The sequence below is a fragment of the Pelodiscus sinensis genome, chromosome 25 (assembly GCF_049634645.1).
Source record: "Pelodiscus sinensis isolate JC-2024 chromosome 25, ASM4963464v1, whole genome shotgun sequence".
NCBI lineage: Eukaryota > Metazoa > Chordata > Testudines > Trionychidae > Pelodiscus > Pelodiscus sinensis.
Genome location: NC_134735.1, coordinates 560,750 through 580,153, shown reverse-complemented (window position 1 = coordinate 580,153; position 19,404 = coordinate 560,750). Strand labels below are relative to the sequence as shown.

General features: G+C 54.6%; 1 protein-coding gene across 5 annotated transcripts in view; it reads right to left on the bottom strand.

The window, feature by feature from the left end:
• GRHL3 (grainyhead like transcription factor 3) overlaps positions 1-11,236 on the bottom strand; it is a 43,333-nt gene extending 32,097 nt beyond the window's left edge. Inside the window, exons 1-2 of one of the 5 annotated variants that reach the window (XM_075908612.1) lie at positions 8,771-9,077; positions 8,201-8,286 (exon numbers count right to left, since the gene is read on the bottom strand). In XM_075908612.1, coding sequence (XP_075764727.1) covers positions 8,201-8,217 — 17 coding nt within the window. In that variant the 5' untranslated portion in view covers positions 8,218-8,286; positions 8,771-9,077. Of the gene's footprint in view, positions 1-8,200; positions 8,356-8,770; positions 9,078-11,218 lie in introns of those variants that run through there. The other 4 variants (XM_075908608.1, XM_075908609.1, XM_075908607.1 and 1 more) reach the window with 4 other exon arrangements.
• Between the last annotated feature and the right edge of the window lie 8,168 nt (positions 11,237-19,404).

The window sequence follows — 19,404 nt, the reverse complement described above, 5'->3', positions numbered from 1 at the left end:
CCTGGATTTAGGGCTTTCTTTCCCAACCGTTCTGCATGGACCTCCTGCCCCATCTCACTCCGTGGCAGCTCCATCGCCCTCCATCTCTCCCCTGCCACGGATCAGCCCTGGGGGCTGTGCGGAGACGGAGGATGTGCACGAAGGAGCAGAGATGGAACCAGCCCTTTGGCTGAGTTAGAGGTTCGTTGGGCCTGCCTTGCTCCTCCCTGGCGTCTGCTTTTCTGTCCGCACCCTGGGAGAGCTGCTGCCTCACCGCGGGTCGCATCGGTGCTCATGGCTGCCCAGCGATGCACCTCGCTGTACAGGAGCCAACACGCCGGCGGTGAGCACCCCCAGCCAGCACAGGGATCTGGGTCATTCCAAGAGGTCTGCCCTCCTGTCCAGAATCGCCTGGTTCTTCCCTTTCCAAGGCCCAGGGCCAGAGCAGCCCCCCGCCCACAGAGCCTGGGGCAGGATGGGCCCCCAAGCGGGCAGGAGGTGGGCACGAGGCAGGGAGGTTCCCCAGAGGTGAGCAAGCTGGGCTACCTCCCAGGGCACAGCAGCACCCCCAACCTGACAACCCTCCACTCGGGTCCGGCCCAGCTGGGGAGCGTCTTGACAAGACAACACCAAGTCACAAGCACAACCAGAGGCAAAGCGCCAGGCCAGGCTGCCAGCTCGCACACAGCCACAAACACCTACACACGCCCAGGCGCCAGCCACACACACTGGTACCAGGTGCCAGCGCTGCCAGGGCGTGTTCGGTTGGCTCACGCGTGCCCCCGCAGTCTGCTCACAGCAGGTTCCCAACAGGGGCAGTTTGCGATTAGCCCCTCGGGGAGTCCCAGGGAAGGCAGCCCTGGCAAGGGGCAGTAAGGAGAGCTGCCCCCAGGGATGCCCTGCCTGGACACAGGGGCAGGCAGAAAGGAAAGGGGCCGGGAGCCAGGGAAGTAGCATGCACTGAGTCAGTAGGACGGGCCGGCGCTCAGCGCCCCACAGGATTGGCCTGCAGCCGAGCCGGATGGAACGAAAGGGAACCCTGGCACACCCAGCCCGTGGGAGGGAAGAGGGCAGGGCCCCGCTGCGGAGGAGGCCAAAGGGAATAAACAGGCTAGTGGGACGTGCTCCGGGTCATCCCAGGCCTCTGTCACTGTGACGTCACAACTGCAGGTGGGCCTGACCCAAGGCCCCTGTAGCCTGTCCTCTGGGCTTTCCCCACCTGTGTAATCCAACAGGGCATCCCCGGCCCTTGTGTGTGTGTGTGGGGGGGGGTGTTTATAGCTCAGAATCCTTTTGTCTGTTGCCCTTCTCCAGTCTACTCTGCCTTCACCTCTAGGAGCATCACAAGTAGGGAAACCGAGTCATGGGGAATTCAATTAAGTGACTTTCCTGAGATCACCTGGATAAATCAGTGGCAGAGCTGGGGCTAAAACCCAGGAGACCTGACTCCTCGTCTTCCCAGACATTTCCTCCTTTTGTTGTGTGACAGGAGTCCAACAGGGTGACTCTGAGCCTAGTGGGGGATCTGCAGACACATCTTCCTTGCTAATACCGTCACTGAGTATCCACACACACCACCAGAAGCCAGCAAGCAGATGACCAAGTCTCTGATCCTACCTAGCACAACAAAAGCACCCCTGACCCAGGGCTGTTAAATGGGGGTAATCAGCCAGTTGAGTAGTCGATGGACTTTCCGTCGACTACTCGATAAAGGGGGAACCACAGAGCCGCAGCAGGGTTAGCACCCAGCCCGGGAGCCTGGTGGCTCTTAATACGTCTCAAAGGCGGAGCCGCAGCAGGGTGACCAGGTGCAAGGCGGGAATCAGTGGATCCCCGGCTAGTGCCCCGTCCACCCGCTGCGCGTCTGCTTTTATTAGTTTATTAAGAGCCACTGGGTCCTTAATAGCAGAGGAGCAGGGAGTGGGACGGGGATTTCCAGCTCGTGCGTGGTGCCCCACCTGCGCCTCTGCCTCCCCTGACCCCCGGAGACAGTGCTAGGGGGAACCAGCTTTTAAGCCGGCTCCCTCCAGCACCAGCTCCAGCTCCTTTCCCCCCCCCCCCCCCCCCCCCCGATGTGCTTATAGGGTAGTCGACTCATCGGCTTGTCGCCTACACCCCTGACATGCTCTTAAATCCCTTTCGGAAAGATCTAATCTTAGTCCACAGAACAAGTTCTCTGATTTGGTAACATTTCTGCTAAATGCCCGTGTAACATTTGTATTAATTCATTATAACACGTTACTGGGTCTCATTGTCCCGCCTGAAGTTTGGCTTTCAGAGGGCGATGAGCACCCAACCTTTGAAAATACAGGGCCTCTAACTGGGCACCCCAAATCTTGGGCTGAACCTCTGCTGGCTGTCTCTCTCACTCCGATTCATTAGCGACGAAGATGCAACCTGAAGGATTGACTGAGAAAAAGAGACTCATGTTAATCGTCTCTCTCTCTCTCTCTCTCTCTCTCTCTAAAAGTCACAAGAACCATCCTTCTCAAATCACAGGATTGGCTTAAAAATCATGAGATTTTAAAAATACGGAGTCCTGGGTGGCTTTTTATTGGCCTCCTGACTGGGGAGCGTTTAGGTGTCATGTTCTCACACTTGTCTCTGCCACCAGGAGGGCTAGATGCTTCCTTCTTTTAAAACTGAGATTCTCACCTAGTCACCTGAGTCCAGGAACTGGAGCTTTAAGGGGAAAAACCCTCCAAATACATCTAGACACAATAACCCTCCTGAGAGCTGGCCCAAGGGGATTCACAATCTCCCACACAAAAGTCAGCGCTGCGAGCAGCCCGCTTTTCACCAGGTCATTTATTTACGTGGTGACCCTGGCTGAGGCCAAGCCCCCGTTCCGGTCTGGTCAGGCTCCTAGCCCAGCTTCACCCCCACAGCATCCAAGGACTCTGAGTGACCCAGTGGAACTGAGGAGCTCGCCGGACCCGTGGGCAATGCGAGTGGGGGCTCTCTGCTCCGGGAAGGGGCGGGACCTCAGGCGGGGGGGCAGCTGGTGCACTTTCCCCTCTTTCCTGTATTTCCCCTTTCCTCCCCCACCTTCAGGCCTCTCCCCAGTCAGGGTGTGTCTAGACTACAGGCAGTTTTTGGCCCTTTTTCACAAACCCTTTATCTGCGTCTAGACTGCTGCCGCGTTCTTTCAAAGATAAATCGAAAGAACGCCGCAATTTTTTCGACGGCAGAAACCCTCGTTTTCCGAGGAAGAACGCCTCTTTTCCAAGGCGCTCTTTCGACAGAAGGCGCTAGGGAATGCAAACGGCGCTCTTTCAACGGAAGGCGCTAGGGAATGCAAACGGCGCTCTTTCGACGGAAGGCGCTACGGAATGCAAACGGCGCTCTTTCGACAGACGGCGCTACGGAATGCAAACGGCGCTCTTTCGACAGAAGGCGCTACGGAATGCAAACGGCGCTCTTTCAACAGAAGGCGCTAGGGAATGCAAACGGCGCTCTTTCGACGGACGGCGCTACGGAATGCAAACGGCGCTCTTTCGACAGAAGGCGCTATGGAATGCAAACGGCGCTCTTTCGACAGAAGACGCTAGGGAATGCAAACGGCGCTCTTTCGACAGAAGGCGCTAGGGAATGCAAACGGCGCTCTTTCGACGGAAGGCGCTAGGGAATGCAAACGGCGCTCTTTCGACAGAAGGCGCTACGGAATGCAAACGGCGCTCTTTCGACAGACGGCGCTACGGAATGCAAACGGCGCTCTTTCGACGGAAGGCGCTAGGGAATGCAAACGGCGCTTTTTCGACAGACGGCGCTACGGAATGCAAACGGCGCTCTTTCGACACAAGGCGCTAGGGAATGCAAACGGCGCTCTTTCGACACAAGGCGCTAGGGAATGCAAACGGCGCTCTTTCGACACAAGGCGCTAGGGAATGCAAACGGCGCTCTTTCGACGGAAGGCGCTAGGGAATGCAAACGGCGCTCTTTCGACGGAAGGCGCTAGGGAATGCAAACGGCGCTCTTTCGACAGAAGGCGCTAGGGAATGCAAACGGCGCTCTTTCGACGGAAGGCGCTAGGGAATGCAAACGGCGCTCTTTCGACGGAAGGCGCTAGGGAATGCAAACGGCGCTCTTTCGACAGACGGTGCTACGGAATGCAAACGGCGCTCTTTCGACAGAAGGCGCTAGGGAATGCAAACGGCGCTCTTTCGACGGAAGGCGCTAGGGAATGCAAACGGCGCTCTTTCGACAGACGGTGCTACGGAATGCAAACGGCGCTCTTTCGACAGAAGGCGCTACGGAATGCAAACGGCGCTCTTTCGAAAGAGCATCCAGCCTGCATGGGCGCCCTCTTTCAAAAGAGCCGCTTGCTTTTTCAAAGGTCCTGGCTGTGGTCTAGGCGCTCTGCTTCGAAAGAGGCTTGCAGTCTAGACCTAGCCTCGCCCCCCAGAGGTAAGTGATGCTCAGCCTGGCAGGGCTCAGGCCCTCTGGAACGGCCTTTCCCAGAAGCCCAGCTAGCAGCCGGCGCGGTTTCCCGAAGAGGCTCACGCAGCACCAGGGTTTCCTGGGATCACGTCTCCCCCAGGCTGGGAAAACCCTTTGTCTCTCATTGAACGGCATCGTGCTCTCTGTCAAATACTTTCCGTGCCGAACAAATCATGGGCACCAGAGACAAAACAAGGGCAATAAACAAGAACTAGGCAACTATTGGCCACTACCACTGTCAGCCAGGCTTATCTCTTTGTTTCCTTTTGCTCCCCGGCTGGTCTGTCCCCCACTGTGGTCCCTTGTCTTTGAGTGAGATCAGTGTTCCCTGTAAGCCAGGCGCTTGGGCAGCCACCGAGGAGAGATTCAGATGCCGCCCCGCTGATTAGCACAGTGCCCACGGCCACCGGCGTATATTTTTACTGATGGTGCACATCCTCACCGTGTGCACATAACAAAATTTATTCCACACATGGATGGGAAAAATTAGAGGGTACATTGACTGAGATTGTACAAGAGACTGTCCATCTGCTCTGTGTTTGTACAGCATCTAGCTCAGTGATGTCCTGATTGATACCTGAAGCTCGTAGGCACTCGTATGATAAAAATAAATGATCATCATCATCAATTGAGCTTAACCTACGAGACCGAGGAGAATCAAGCACTGGAGATGGAGTTTTGTCCTGGGTTTAACCCTTGGCTAATTAAGTCAAATTGGGTAATATTTCTTCAGTTCTTTACCATGAGCACACTCATCCTTGAGTGTTCAAATGTGAGGGCTTAGGGCTCTGATCCTGAAACGCGCACCATGCCAATCCACAGCCGTTAAGCACCTGCCTACGTGCTGCGCTGAGTCAAGTCCAAGAGCCGAATAGACACTGCGGCACTTTTCAGATGATCGGTTTCTGATGATCAAAATTCTAAAGAGTGGCCCTAAAAACACAGAGCCAGACCCTCAGTGGGTGTAAATTGGCTGCACTTGGTTGACTGCACTGGAGCGATGCAGATTTATGCCAGCTGGGGCCCTGATCCAGAATAGAGAGCGATCCTGTACAAATGCTGGTTGACCGTTGCTCTGAGTGGGTCTATTTTTCTTACCATCGATTGGGCTGCAGTTACTTGGGGTTTTAATTGACCAGGCTCTGTCTACATAATTCAATAAAAACAAAACCCACGGTTTGCTTGAAAACATACGTTGCTGGCGGTACAGTTAGCCCTTCTATGCTTTACAGCCAGGATTTAATAAAGGGCTTTAACTTTTCATTCACCACGAGCATAACTCAAGTTTTAATAACACACCTTGTGCATGACAAAAATTTGCTTCTGGCAATCATGGTTTCGACCACAAAACCACAGCTGGGAATAGCTCTTGTTAACTCTTTCCAGGCCACCTGCTGCAGTGGTGCCGTTTTATGCACCCGCAGCTGGGAAGGTTAAGTGTCTGTATTTCAATCGTATGCGAAACACTCTCCTGCCATCTTCTTTGTCATGAAAACTGCTGTGAGGGAAGAGGGATCCTTGTCATTTTGGGCCAGATCATCAACGGGAGCCAATAGGCAACCCCCCCTCCTAGGCCATTCTCCACCGCATCTGAAGAAGTGGGGTTTGCCCACGAAAGCCCATGATCCTACATAGACTTTTTGTTAGTCTCTAAGGACCTCTCATGTTTAAAGTCACAGACTAACCCGGCTACTCTTCTGAGAATTTTCCACTGCAGGGGCACACAGGTCATTCCAGGGTTAAACTAGTGCAAATGGTGGATTCTCTGGGACTTGGCATCTTTCATATGAAGATCTGGGGAGTCAGTAATGCAGCCCGAGGTCTGTTAGAGCAGGGGGAGGGCTTGGGGGGCGCAGGTTAAGAGCAGATGGTTTTGACGGACCCTTCCGGCTTTAGTCTCTGAGCTAACAGAGCTGCGCGGATTTATCCCACTTGAGGACGTGGCCGTTCTTCTCTGTGTCTGTGGAACCACTGTCCTCTTGCCACCCTTTAAATGTGCCAAGAGCCCCCCTCTCCCTGACCTCCATGGAGTTACCCAAGGGATTAACCCACCCTTAAGAAGAACTGCTCCGGCTAACAAAGCGTGTAGCTGGGACCGGGAGCTTTCGTGGGAACAGCCCACGGCACCCTCTGTGGTCCCTCGCCTCCAGGGACACAGCTCTCTCCTGGGGCTGACAGAGCCAGAAGCCAAAGGCTGCTCATGTCCTGCTGTTCCCATCTCCCTTATCTCCCAGCCTTGCTCCCCCTGCATGGCCCCGGGGTTCTGAGCTCCAAGTATTCCAGGCCCATTGTCCTCTTAAATGGTTTCCCTGCAGTTCCTGGCTCCCCCTGCCCACATGCACCACAGGCATCCCCGCGTGGAGCTGTCAGCTGTCTGAGCTCCCGAGCTAAACGCTGCAGCCCCGCTGGGCTAATCCATGGAGTTTCCCAGGATCTGAAAACTCCCCACAAGCTGCAGCAGAAGAAACGTTTCCAGTTCCATAGATTCCCAGAGCTGCAAGGGGCCTTTGAGCTACAAAGCAGCAGACCAAGCGCTTCCAGAGATGGAGACCAGATAGCAACCTCTGCATTTTATCAGTGCAAGGGAGGCAGGGCTCTCGCCCAATTCCCTTTGGACAAGGGGGAGGGAGAGACTGGAACAGCCCCTTGGGAAAAGAGGGGTCAAGCAACCATGTAATTCGCTAAGTAAAATAATCCCATCGCTCCACAAGCAGCAGAGAAATCTAATTCTGTGCACACACAGTATAGTATTTAGAGACTAACCCTGAGTCCCAGGTAAAGAAAAATCAAAACAACTTTTAAACTATCCAAGGAGTTCAAAAGGGGAAAAATTAAGACACTTCGATTCCTTTCTTAGGCCTGTAACATCATGGCCTAATCATCTAATCATCGCACTTTCACTGGCCTTTACAATCATTTTTAAATGCACCTTTCCAAAGCGTCAGTGTCTCTAAAAACATTTCATTCTATACACACAAATGTGCATCTCTCTACATTGACACTTATGCAAATCAGCGTCAGCTGGACTATTCATCTGATAAAAGGAAGCAGAATTTGGTCCGCTATTGATCCCATTCCCCTAGATCCATCCTAGCACCAATTATCATTTCATATCAACGGGCCCATTCGTTATAAAACTCATACTTTGCCTACAGCACCATGCTCTCTGGGCTGCTGTCCATGGCTACCCAAATGTGTATAAACAGTACAAAATATTTTCAAATCCAAACATTCAGGAGATCCCAAGTTTTGGAGGAATTGCTATTTGCCTCTGAAAAACTGCTCAACAATATATTGGTCTGAATACTCCCCCCCCAAAAAAAGATCTAAACAAATGGGGTACATTCTTTTTTAAGGCCTGGATAAACCCAGAAACTCTTGCCGGATTTATTATTGATTTATTTGCAGTCCCTTCTAATACAAAATAGCTGATCAATTGTGCCATATGTGGGACTTTGTTCTGGGGGCAGGAGATGCAGTATTGGAGCACTGAGGTGAATCCCTAGATGTCAAATTTCAGTCTAGGGGGAAAGTTTACCAGCACCCTTTTAAGCCGAGATGAGGGGGATTTTCAATGGCACTTAGGACTGATTGGTAACAGGAGCAGCACTAGGTTACTGCCCAACTGAGAAGTTTCCACGTTTGGGGCGTCATTGTGAATAGCTAGACTGGCAGAGTAAACCCACAGAGCCTACTGCAGCCCGCTGAGGGGTGTTTAAATCCTGCCACAGATGAAATACTCAGAGGGCTAGTTAAATAAAACAAAACACAAGCTACTTACTCAAGGTCATTGGACATGGCTCCCCAGGTTCCCAAATCTTTGCCGACAGCAAATGCAGATGACTTCTCTCCTCTAGTACCTGCTAACTACAGACATAGCCTGTGAAGTGAAGGCTTTGATTTATGGTGAGGTTTTTGTGTACAGGTATTTTGCTGACAGGTAGGTTCCCTAGAGTTCAGCCACTGATTGGCTGATGAGACAGGTGCCATAAGACAGGTACACCTTCAACAGGTGCAGCTGTTAACCCTTGGTGGGCTGAACCTGGTGGAAAGGTGGTGCCTGGCAGAGATGAGGCGGGGGAAGGAAGAAGGAAAAAGCCTCCAGGGAAAAGCTCTGACAAAAGGAGGAGTGGAGTCATGTACTCATTTATGGGATCATTAGTTTCACATTCACATTCAGTATGGGGAATGCATTTCGTGCACAGCAAAGCCACCCCAGAGCATCTGCCTGTGTCGTGGAGCAAGGGGCCAGTTTGCCCCATTTGGAAGCACTGAGACTCGCCCACACACATGGAGCAAATTGCGCCTCCATTTCCCTTCAGCTTTTGCGAGACACGGTCGCTTTACTTACAGATTAAGCCCTGGCGCCCCTGCCCTCCTCTCCTCCAGTCCAATACGTCACTGGCTGGTTTTCCCTCCTCGATGAACCCTTTAAAAACGTTATTTTACTAGGGTCAGCAACCCTCTGTGGCACGTTGCCTCCCACTTGAGAACACACAGGATCCAGGGTTCCTTCCATCTGCTAGGGAACAAGAGAGCCAGATCAGCCTGCCCATGCACCGGCCCTGTTCTCCGGTACAGCATGCCCAGGAAGGCACAGGGCAGCCTGGCACAAAGCCGCTTTCCCCCAATCTCAGAGGAGCCAGGCCGGGCTTCCCTGGCAATAGCACTGTGGCAACTTGGCGGTAAACACCCAACAGTTTACGCAATGAACGAAAACTCATTGTGGAGCCGAGTGCTCCCCTCCGCGCTGGGGAGTTTCTGTCGGCCGTGTCGCAAGAAGCAGGCGAAGGGTGGGCCCGGCGTGAGTCATGTTGGCGGGGCATGGCAGGCGGGCGAGGATTCCAGGAGACATGTCGGTGCAAGCCTCAAGAAAAAAAAGAAAGAAAGAAAGAAGGAAGGAAAAAGCGTTTCACCTCTCCCGTTCTCACTCCTGCCTGCCTGTGTATCCGCCTGCACCCACAGGTGACTCAAGCACGGGGCACTACTGGTAGCCAGATGTGCGTGTGGCATGTGCACAGGTGCGTGCGAGTGCACCTTGAGGACAGTGGGGAATGAGCTTAGGAGCAGGAGGCCCGATGGTGCCGCAGCGCAAGGTGTGGTGCATGCAGGGGAGCCGGAGCCTGTGTAAACGGGTTGGGAAGAGGCTCCTTGAGGGGCTTACGCCCCTCTCACCGCACACTCCTTTGACGCTCCGTGCTGTGCAGAGACGGCCAGGGACTCGGCTCGCTCCTGCTGGCTGCAGAGGACTATGCCTGGCCTGGCCTGACCAGCTCCCGGGCGCGGCCTTGGCTCACACTTGCCCAAGTCAGCAGGCTCTGGGTGGCATGGGAGTCGCGGGGCCCAGCCTGATGTGGCCACAGCCGCTCGTCTCCCATTCTGCTGCAAAGGCGCCTTCCTGTCCCGGCTCTGGGGCTGCCCCAAGCTCCAAGCGCCAGCGCGCCAGGCTGGGGTTTGGAGAAGCCCAAGCTCCACAGGGACCGTCCTCAGATGGGCGTGGCCGCAGGACAGACACCGGAGCCTGGAGCACCAGCTGCCAGAGTACGTGTGTGGGCCTGAGCTTGGGACCCACCGTAGCAGAGGACAAGCCACCATTCAAGCAGCACGATGCTCCTTAGGGGGGCGAGCAGGTGGGGGAGCGTCTGGGTGTCCCCTGGCTCCTGAACACACTGTGGCCACTGCCCCACCGAGGAAGAGGCGCGCTGGCCAAGGGGGACCCCTCCTCCGAGCAGTCTTGACTGAGTATCCTGTGCGTCTGGGGAGGGTGAGAGGAGCCGGAAAAGAAAAGTGCTGAGCCGGGCTGATCCGAGGTCTCCTGGTCGCGCAGTGGTCCCTGGGCTTTTCCCTTCATCCAGACCCACGTGCGGCCCGCGATGGCCAGGCCAGAAGAGATGCGGCTGGGGCGTTTCTCGGCTTATGGGGAACCCCGACTCATCCGAGGGTTTTTCAAGGTCTGTCTGGCCCCTTCGATGCTGGAGCTGCAGTGACAGAGCAGATGCGGAAGGTCTGGGTGCTCTGGCCGAGCTTTGTGCCAGAGACTGGCCAGGCACAGAGAGCACAGAGGAAGGCAGGAGGGTGTGGTGGTGACTCTCCGTCGGCAGGACAACGGGTTCACTTAGGTCAGGCCCATGCCTGGACGTGGGGCCCTGGGGCACTTGCCGCCCATTCGTTATGGCCAAGGTGGCATTTTATAGTTAGGGAAACCGAGCAGGGACATGACTTGCCCCGTGCCACCCACCTGCAGAGCTAGGGCTGGAACTAAGTTCTCCGGAGCAACCTCCAGTGCACTAGCCACTAGGCAGCACTATCCATGGAAGAGGGATGCAGTCAGCACCAGGTAGCCATTGCCCTGCGCTGCTCCAAGGCGCACACACTAACGGTTGGCAGACGTGAGAGCCCCCCACCTCCTTTCTCCATGATTTTGGGCATTATGCCCTATCCGTGCTGGTGGGTGTTTTAAGGCACCCAGAGGCCTCCAGGCCTGGGTGCCCAGACGTTCCCCTTCAACGATGATTTCAGCTCTTTTAATTCTTATTTTCTCTCTTTTTTCCATTCCCGCTCCGCCCTCCAGGAGCATCGGGCAGCAGGGTGGGTTAGAGAAAGAGCCTGAGACACATTCCCTAAGCCCCTTTGTGGCGCATGCAGCCGCCAGGAGAAACGGCCAAACCCCCCGCCCAGATGCCCGGGAGCTCGAACGCAAGAGGGGACATTCCCCTCACAGCTGTAGCCCCTCACGAAAAGCGGGTGCACTTCGCTGTGCTCTGCTCAGGCCTCTGGCACGCTCTGGGGTGGGACTCACCGAGGGAAGCCAGAATTGCTCCACCGAAGTCTCAGGCCAGCAAGGGTGTGAAAGATCAGACTGGGGGGCCTGGAGGTGCTCACGGGGGGTGTAACTGGAAAGCTGCCCAGTGACAGGACATGGGGTGAGGAGACCTGGGCTCTAGTTCTCTCTCTGTGCTTCTGTTTCCGCTCCCACGTCTTGCCTACACAGAATGCTCCTCAAAAGACTCCGTAAGACGGGATTTCTGCGCATGGATTCTGTGATGGGCTTTGGATTTCTGTGCATGGACTCTGGATTCTGTGATGGACTCTGGATTTCTGTGCATGGACTCTGGATTCTGTGATGAACTCTGGATTCTGTGATGGACTCTGGATTTCTGTGCATGGACTCTGGATTCTGTGATGGACTCTGGATTCTGCGATGGACTCTGGATTTCTGTGCATGGACTCTGGATTCTGTGATGGACTCTGGATTTCTGTGCATGGACTCTGGATTCTGTGATGGACTCTGGATTTCTGTGCATGGACTCTGGATTCTGTGATGGACTCTGGATTTCTGTGCATGGACTCTGGATTCTGCGCATGGACTCTGGATTCTGCACATGGACTCTGGATTCTGTGATGGGCTCTGGATTCTGTGCATGGCCCCAAGTCTATTAGAGGAATTAATTTAGAATAATTGCAGCAGAGGCCTTACTATGCTAGAATTATCTTTCTGATAAGGCTTCTGAAGACCAACCCAACTTTGGACACTGTCGTAAACGCCTTTCCCCCAACCGAGCCATCTCCTCTTACTACTGTATCTGGGTTGAGATTATTTTCAAATGGCTTCACGCGGCTCTACCCGGGGAGGGGGCACTGCCCATGTCACCCCTCCAGTGAATCTCAGAGGTGTGGGGGAGGTGCCTCTCGAATGGAGCCGGGGACCGCGTCATCTTTCCACCTGCAGGACATCAGGCATTTCCCGGGGAAAGCTGTCCGCTCTCCATTCCTGCCCTCTGCCTCACACCTGCATTTTCAGCTGCACTCGGCCGAAGGGCGTTAAACCCTCCCACAATGTATCCAGAGTGCGAGGAGGCGAGGTTCCAGCCGGCGTCCTACACCAAGCTGGTGGCTGGCTGCTTCCGTGGCTTTCCCAGCTCTCAGATGGCTTTTGATACAAGCCACGGCACCAGAAATCTTTGGGCCCAAACCAGCAGCGGGTGTGCGGGTAACGCTCCCACTGGAGCGCTGCATGAAGACAACCAGCGAAAGGGGCAACACTGGTCTTTGGGCTCCGTGACTGTACGGCACCCACGGCAGCAGGGTCCGGAGCCATACCAGGGGTCCAGGCACTACTGCAATAGCCATAATAGCAGCCTCGGTCAGGAGTCAGCAGCGTGTGGCTCATGGGCCGCAGGACACCCACCTCTGTCCCCGGTGGCCCTTAACGCACCTTCACCGGGGTCATGCTCCCGCAATGCCAGTAACTGCAATACACAAAGAAACCATCCTCCGAGGAGTCCAGGACCTGGCCCTCTGGTTTTCGGATTTCCTCCCTTCTCTCTCTCCTCTGCCCCTTGCCTCCTTCTCTCTTTCCAAAGGACCCTTGGCCCCTGGCTGCTCAGAATACCCAGGGAGCAAGCTGGGTCTGCTGGACCCTTACATCCACAAACAAGGCGACCCCCTCCTCGAATGGCGTTGAATAGAGACGGGGCCTGTGTGTTATGATCTGTCACAGCCTGGGGGCTGTAGGAAAATTCCTGTTGCTTTCAGCTAGTTCTACCAGTTTCTACATGGCAACAGATTTGGGTTGTAAACACCTGACCCAACCGACTCAGGGGCAGCCACTTTCAGTTTAAGGAAACAAACAAACATGACCCCTCTCCCCCCCCCCCCCCAGCGAACTTCCAGCTTTAGTTTCAGGCTTCAGCCTCGGCCATTAGCAGCTCGAAAGCGCCCTTCCTGCTGGGAACAGGTACCCGTGGGCAGCAATGTCCCCACTAAGCCTTTCCATCCCTGGGCATTTGCGTGCACCACGGCACATGTGGATAAGGTTGCCAGGTTACCGGACAATCCAGTATTGGAGCCTTCTGTTCGGGAAACAAAGTGAGACAATGGAACTGAGACAATGGAACTGAGACAATGGAACTGCCTGGTGTTTTCTAACTCAGATGTGATGCAATGTCAAGTGTGTCTGGGATTTTTGTTGAAGCCATCTGGGAACCCTACATGCGGATGTGACCACACAGAAACAAGCTTAGCTGTGGGCGCTCTGCCAGTCAGCTGGGCAATATCTGAATCTCTCCTGTGCGCTGCCGTCTCCCCCTGGCCCCCATGCTCCCGCCAGACCCAGGGCAGGCTGGGGCCACATGCCACCGCCCCCCGCCCCCCCCCACATGTGGAGGCTCACTGTCCTAACAGAACTTCTCTCAGCAGCTGAGATGGGCCTTGGCCACAGAGCTTGCGGTCTGGCGCCTGAGGGGTTTGGTCCAGCCCGTCCCAGATGCTGCTAGCTCCGCAGGGCAGAGGGGGATCTGAACTCCAGGGGCCTCTTCAGAGCTGGGCTTGGAGTCGGGCCCATTTCTGATTAGCAAATCAACCAGCGACATCACAGAGGGGTGGCAGGATTCGTGCCTGGGCAGCTTCCCCCGGGGCCTGCTTCTTGCGAGCTCCCCACAGCCCGCTGACTGCAGGACCCCACCAGACCTGCTCAGAGAACCCGACATGGCCTAGGGGCACGGGGCTGCTTAGCTCGCCGGGGGACGGAGGGAAGGCCCGTCTGCACTTGCAGTGCCGCGGCCGCACGCAGGCTGCTGGCTGCTAGCGAAGATGCTACTTACACCTCTGGGAGAGCGGTCCCCGCCAGCCTCCGCACACCCACTGCCCGGACGGTGGTAGCTTTGTCCCCGGGAGCAGCCCCGGGGGCCAGTGTCGCTCTGTCACTGCCAGGCAAGAGGTGTAATTAGACAGCCAGAAGCTGGCAGTGTAGACAGAGGCTGATACAAGCAACGTGTTGACGATCTGAGCACTTGGGCGTGGAACAGCTCACGAGTGCGTCGCCATCTTGTGATATTTGGCGGGGCGGCGTTTGGGGTTGTGTGGGTGTTTTTAAATCCCCGCTCCTGCAGTAATGGGATTCTGTGAGAATCTCAGCTCCCATTGTTCTAAAAGTAAATCCCTCGCCCTTCTGCACAGAAACACAGCAACGCAGCCCCCCCCCCCCCCCCAAGGCTGGGCAATCAAGAGGCAAATTACAAAACGTTGCAATTTGAAGCAAACAATCTCATGACTTTGGGGCTGGCAAAACTAAATCCCTCACCCCACCCGGTGACACAGTTATCCACAGAGAGCAGGGGACAGGCCACGGTCATGCCCAGTGCTCCTGCCACCAGCCAGGGCTGCCTGTCTAAATACAATCACTTTCTGTGGGGAGAAGGGCGAGGTGCCGTGTTCCCTGTAAGCTAAACGCTTGGGTAGCCACCTGAAAGAGATCCCGGTGCCACCCAGCTGATTAGCAGAGCACCCAAAGCCAGTGGCATGTGTTTCTATTGGTGGTGCACATCCCCACTTGCCTTGGTGCAGTGAACAAACTTTATTCTGCACCTGGATGGAAAAAATGAGTGGGAAAGCTGAGGAGGTGATTTCTCAGGCTGCCGTGGAAAGGGCAGATCAGTTAGAGAAAACACCTTAATCCTCATGTGATGCTTTCCAGGAAAAACCTGGCCTAGGCTGTGACTCAAAGTCTTGCTCTGACTTTCTGCTACCCTAACGTGTCGGCTTCGTGCTGTGTGATCACCTGCCTGCAGTGCCAGAGCCCGTCTTTTATGTGCTAAGAAAAGACATGCCCAGAGGAAGCCTATTACGTCCTGTTCTCTGAGCAAAGCAGCCAGCTGGCATGGCCAGCTCCACACCTGTCAGACCCAGATGCTTTTAGAGGGGGAGGAGCTGCGGGATCTGGAATCCAGCTCCAGCTCAGTGTAAAGTTAGGAGGGAGCCCTGTGCAAACAGCCCCAGCCTTGAGCTCAGGGCCTGGTTTGGCTCCCTCTCTCCCTGGTGAAGAACCCCAATGAAATGAGACGGGCTGGGAATGAGCAGGCAGAGCAGCCGAGGCCCCTGTGAGGTAAGGGTGGGAGCAAAGTCTCATTCCAGAGGGAAAACGGGGAGTCCTGGCCAAAGGGCAGGCCCTGTCAGTCACCGACTGAACCGACTGAGACTGAACTCCACTGGAAATGCACAAAAACATCCAGCGCGGGACACGCTGCAGGCACCGAGGGCTGGTTCGCAGCTAGTTCCTGGAGCCGAGGGATTTCCCTTTGACAATCTCCCTGAAACATGCAAATTCTCAGCAGCGCTCCCTGCCCGCCCCCACCACCATTGTCATGTTAACGCCTGGTCATCAAAGGGAAGAGAGATTATGTCTCTGATTCTGCACCAAGCGCAAAGCGGATTTTTGCAGCACTAAAGGGACGACGTTCTCCCTTCCCACCCAAACAAGGCGGCTCGGGGCTTGGAAAACGGGCCCCAGAGCTTTCCCGCTCCTGGCCTCCCGTGCGCAAGTTGGAGGGGTAGCTGTGGAACGTTGCCACCATGCAATGGAACGTTTCGGCGATGCCGCTACGCCGTGTGCCTGGCAGCACGGGCGTATTAGGGACCGTTACTGTCAAACCAAATACCAACCCGCAAAACAAAGAAAAACAATTGATCCCATAGCTTCAGGTCAGGTGCCTAATACCACTGAGGAGCTAGGCCTTGCTCACTACACTGACCCTCTTCTTAGGGCCGCCAGGGGTCTGGGTTTGAACTGGACAGTCCAGTATTTGAGCTTTGTGTTCAGGAAACAAAGTGAGAAAATGGAACTGAGACAATAGGACTGTCTGTTGTTTTCTAAGTCAGAGGGGATGTCGTGTCAAGCGTTGTTGAAACCATCTGGCAACCCTCGCTCTTCTCAGTTCTCCCTTCTCGAGATGACGCCCGCACCGTTCACGGCCTAGCTTTCCTCACAGCACGCAATCCCGACAGACAAGCCTTGCTGGTCAACAGCCTCTGGAGGGCCCGAAAGCTGACTTCTCAGCACTGGCGGCTGGAGCGGAAGTTCTAGGCGGTTCAGCGCGAGATCCCTGCTCGCCCGCCGAAGGAGCCTGTTTGCAATGGCTGGGCAGCACGAGGCACTAAAACATCTCAGGTGGCAGTTACCGAATGCTACCCGCTGGCCCCAGGGGCGTGGGGACTTTCCTTCCTGCTGTGGAAAGTGCTTGATTCAGGACAACATGGGCGTGATCACAAAACAGGTGGCTGCTTTCGGTGTGCAAACATGCTGTGTTACATCAAGACCGGCAGTGGGCTTTGCTTTTCTTCTCAGGAGACGCAGCCTGTCCTCTTGACCCACACACCTCGTGTAGCAGCGACAGGTCGGTTAGTGACAGTTAGTGGCACATGCTCCCCTCGGGAAAAAGCCCAGGAAACCGAGCTGCTGTGTAATATGTGTATGAACAGGAGTGCGGCAAATCTACAACTACAGCAGCATCCGTTCCTATGGTACGGTCACGTGCCTAATGAACACAGCTGGGAGAGAGGCAAGCAGGAGCCAAGTTACACCCCGCTCTGTGCCTCAGTTTACCCCTCTTCCTTTGTCCATCGTGTGTATTTCAGTTGTAAGCTTTTTGGGGCAGATAGTATCTCTTGGTACGTATTAACACGGAGGGCAGCACCATGTGATCCCGTAATGAAAATAATCCTATGGAAGTGTTATAAGAACTTTTCTACAGTGAGTTGTCCGCTACCGATGCAAACCTCTGGCATAGCCGTGGCTTGTAGCAGTGCAGTTTTACTTTGGTGTGAAACTAAATCAAAGGGCACCAACACAGTCAGCACTGCATCAGAGTAAACCATGTCTATTCCAGAAGGGTGAACCTGCCCCGGTAGCTAACATCTCAGTGGTAGACAAAGCTTCATAAATAAAAGAAACCCAGTTTCACACAGTCCTTACGGATATATAAACCTTGACAGCACAATGACCTTTTCCTTTGAGCTCCCAAAGGCGCTCACGATTCCTTATACCCATTATTTATGCAGTGTTATAGGAGAGCCCATGACCTTAAAGGCAGGAAGAGAAAATCACTGCCATGAAGTTGTTAGATAGATAGATGTAGCAAATGGAGTCAAATCAGATCCACGAGAGCTAGAGCTGGGGAAACATGAGTTGTTTTTGCTCAGATTCAAAATTTGAAACGAAGTGTTTCAACTTGGATCAAAGCCAACATTTTTTTAAATTTTCAGCAAATCAAAGAGTTTAAAAAATAGTTGCCAGTCAAATAAAATGTTTCATTTTAACAGAATCAGAATGTTTCATTTCAGCATTGAACGACCCTGAAAAGTGCTCAATTTTTTAAAATTAAATTAAAAGACAGTATAAAACAAATGTTTCAAAAAACAAAAAATAAATCTTTTGACAATATCAAAACTGACATTTTTCCAGAGGGTTTTTTAAAAAGTTTTTTCCTAAACAACAACAAAAAAATGCAGCCAAATGAGTACTGCACACAGTTGGGAAACATTTTGTTGTTGCCAAATCTGTATTTTTCACCAAAGAAGGGAAAACAAAGTTTAGACTTAAAGTGAAAAGTTTTGCCTGGCTCTAACCCCTGGAAGCAGCAGCCTCAGGGATCAGCAGAGATGGAAGGCAGGGGGAGGGGCAGGCTGAGAGAAGATGCCAGCTGCTGATAGAAAGACTAGTCATGGGGAGTTTAATTTATTTTGCACAGCGCTGCTCTGAATAAAAGACAGAGGCTCATGGGACACAGACTCCCCCTCCCCGTCTCAGGTTCTGTCGCTGGCTTGGCTCAGCGAAAGGGCAGGTTACACAAGGGGGTGGGGGGATCTTGCCTTAGGGGCTGGCCTGCCAGTTCCCTCTGAGTGATGCAGATGAGATTAACGGAGCAATCACTGGCCTGCCCAGAGAATCCCACAGGAGGTCACATCGGGTCCAGGCTGAGAGAAGGTAACAAGGTTGGGGCCAATTCTGCCCTCTTTCCTCTGTGCACGGGGGGAAGGGAGGGGGGTCCTACCTGCTGCCCATTTGGGTTCCACTCCATGGGAAACAATGCAGGCCCACCGGGGCCGGCATGGGGGGCTAGTTCTCCATGGAGCAGGACCCGTGTCTGTACAGACAGACGTACACGCAGCCACACGCCTTGGGTGGTGCAAAAAAACAATTCCAGACTCCCTAGGAAACGTTAACGAAAACCACGTCCCACCACATTAGCGTCATTAACACGCCCCAAACTGCCCAGCAGCCACTAGCCCCCGGTGCCCGGCGCCGGAGCATCGCTCTCTATGTGACACGGCGGCGCGCAGGACGGGCTTCATGAGACCAGAAGAGCAGCCAGGCTGGGTCTGAGCACAGCCCAGTGTCCTGTCTGCCCACAGTGGCCAATGCCCGGTGCCCCAGGGGGAGGGAACACAGCGGGTGATCCTCACGGGATCGCTCCCCCGTCACCCACTTCGGTCAGGCGCTTGGCGACAGGGAGACGTTGGTGTTCCGACCCGCCCGTCTGTCAGAAGGAACATTCACTTGGACAAAGCACAGGTCCGTGTCCCCTTTTCATCGTTCCTGCTGCAATAGGTAGCACACGCCAGGGCAGGAGACCAGAGCCTGGAGCCGGGCCAATCGCAGAGGGGAGCCCAGCCGCAGTGACGGTCGCCAACAGCAGGGATCTGCTGAATCTGCCTAGTATCGTAAATAAAACCCAGGGCTCCTCTAAGACGTCAGATCTTCCAGTGGCAGGCGAGACTCAGGTAGCAGAGACTCCCCAGTTGCCGGGTGAAGGTCCAGATGGCTCCCTAGCCCTAGGACCTGAATTCCTCACAGCGAACCAGGGAATTGGGACATTCTCTTCCCACAACGGACAGAGGGGCTCTGGGAACTGAGGTTCTATTCCCAGCCTCACAAGGGACGCCTGGGACAGAGACAGGTTGCCAAGTCCTGGGCTGGCCAGCCAGATACTGGATCATCCTGCCTCTCTCAAGCCAGGCTCTACCCAGCTGTCCCAAAAGAGCCCTGCAGATGCTGAAGAGGCTGTATTCCCTGGCCCATCCCTCGGCCCGCCCCAGCCCAAACAGGGGAAAGCACCAAAGCGAGGTTCCCACAGAACTATTCACTCTGGGAGCTGGACATGATGGGAGCCGGGCTGTGTTAGCTTCAGTGCTGCGAGTGAGCCCGGCCGC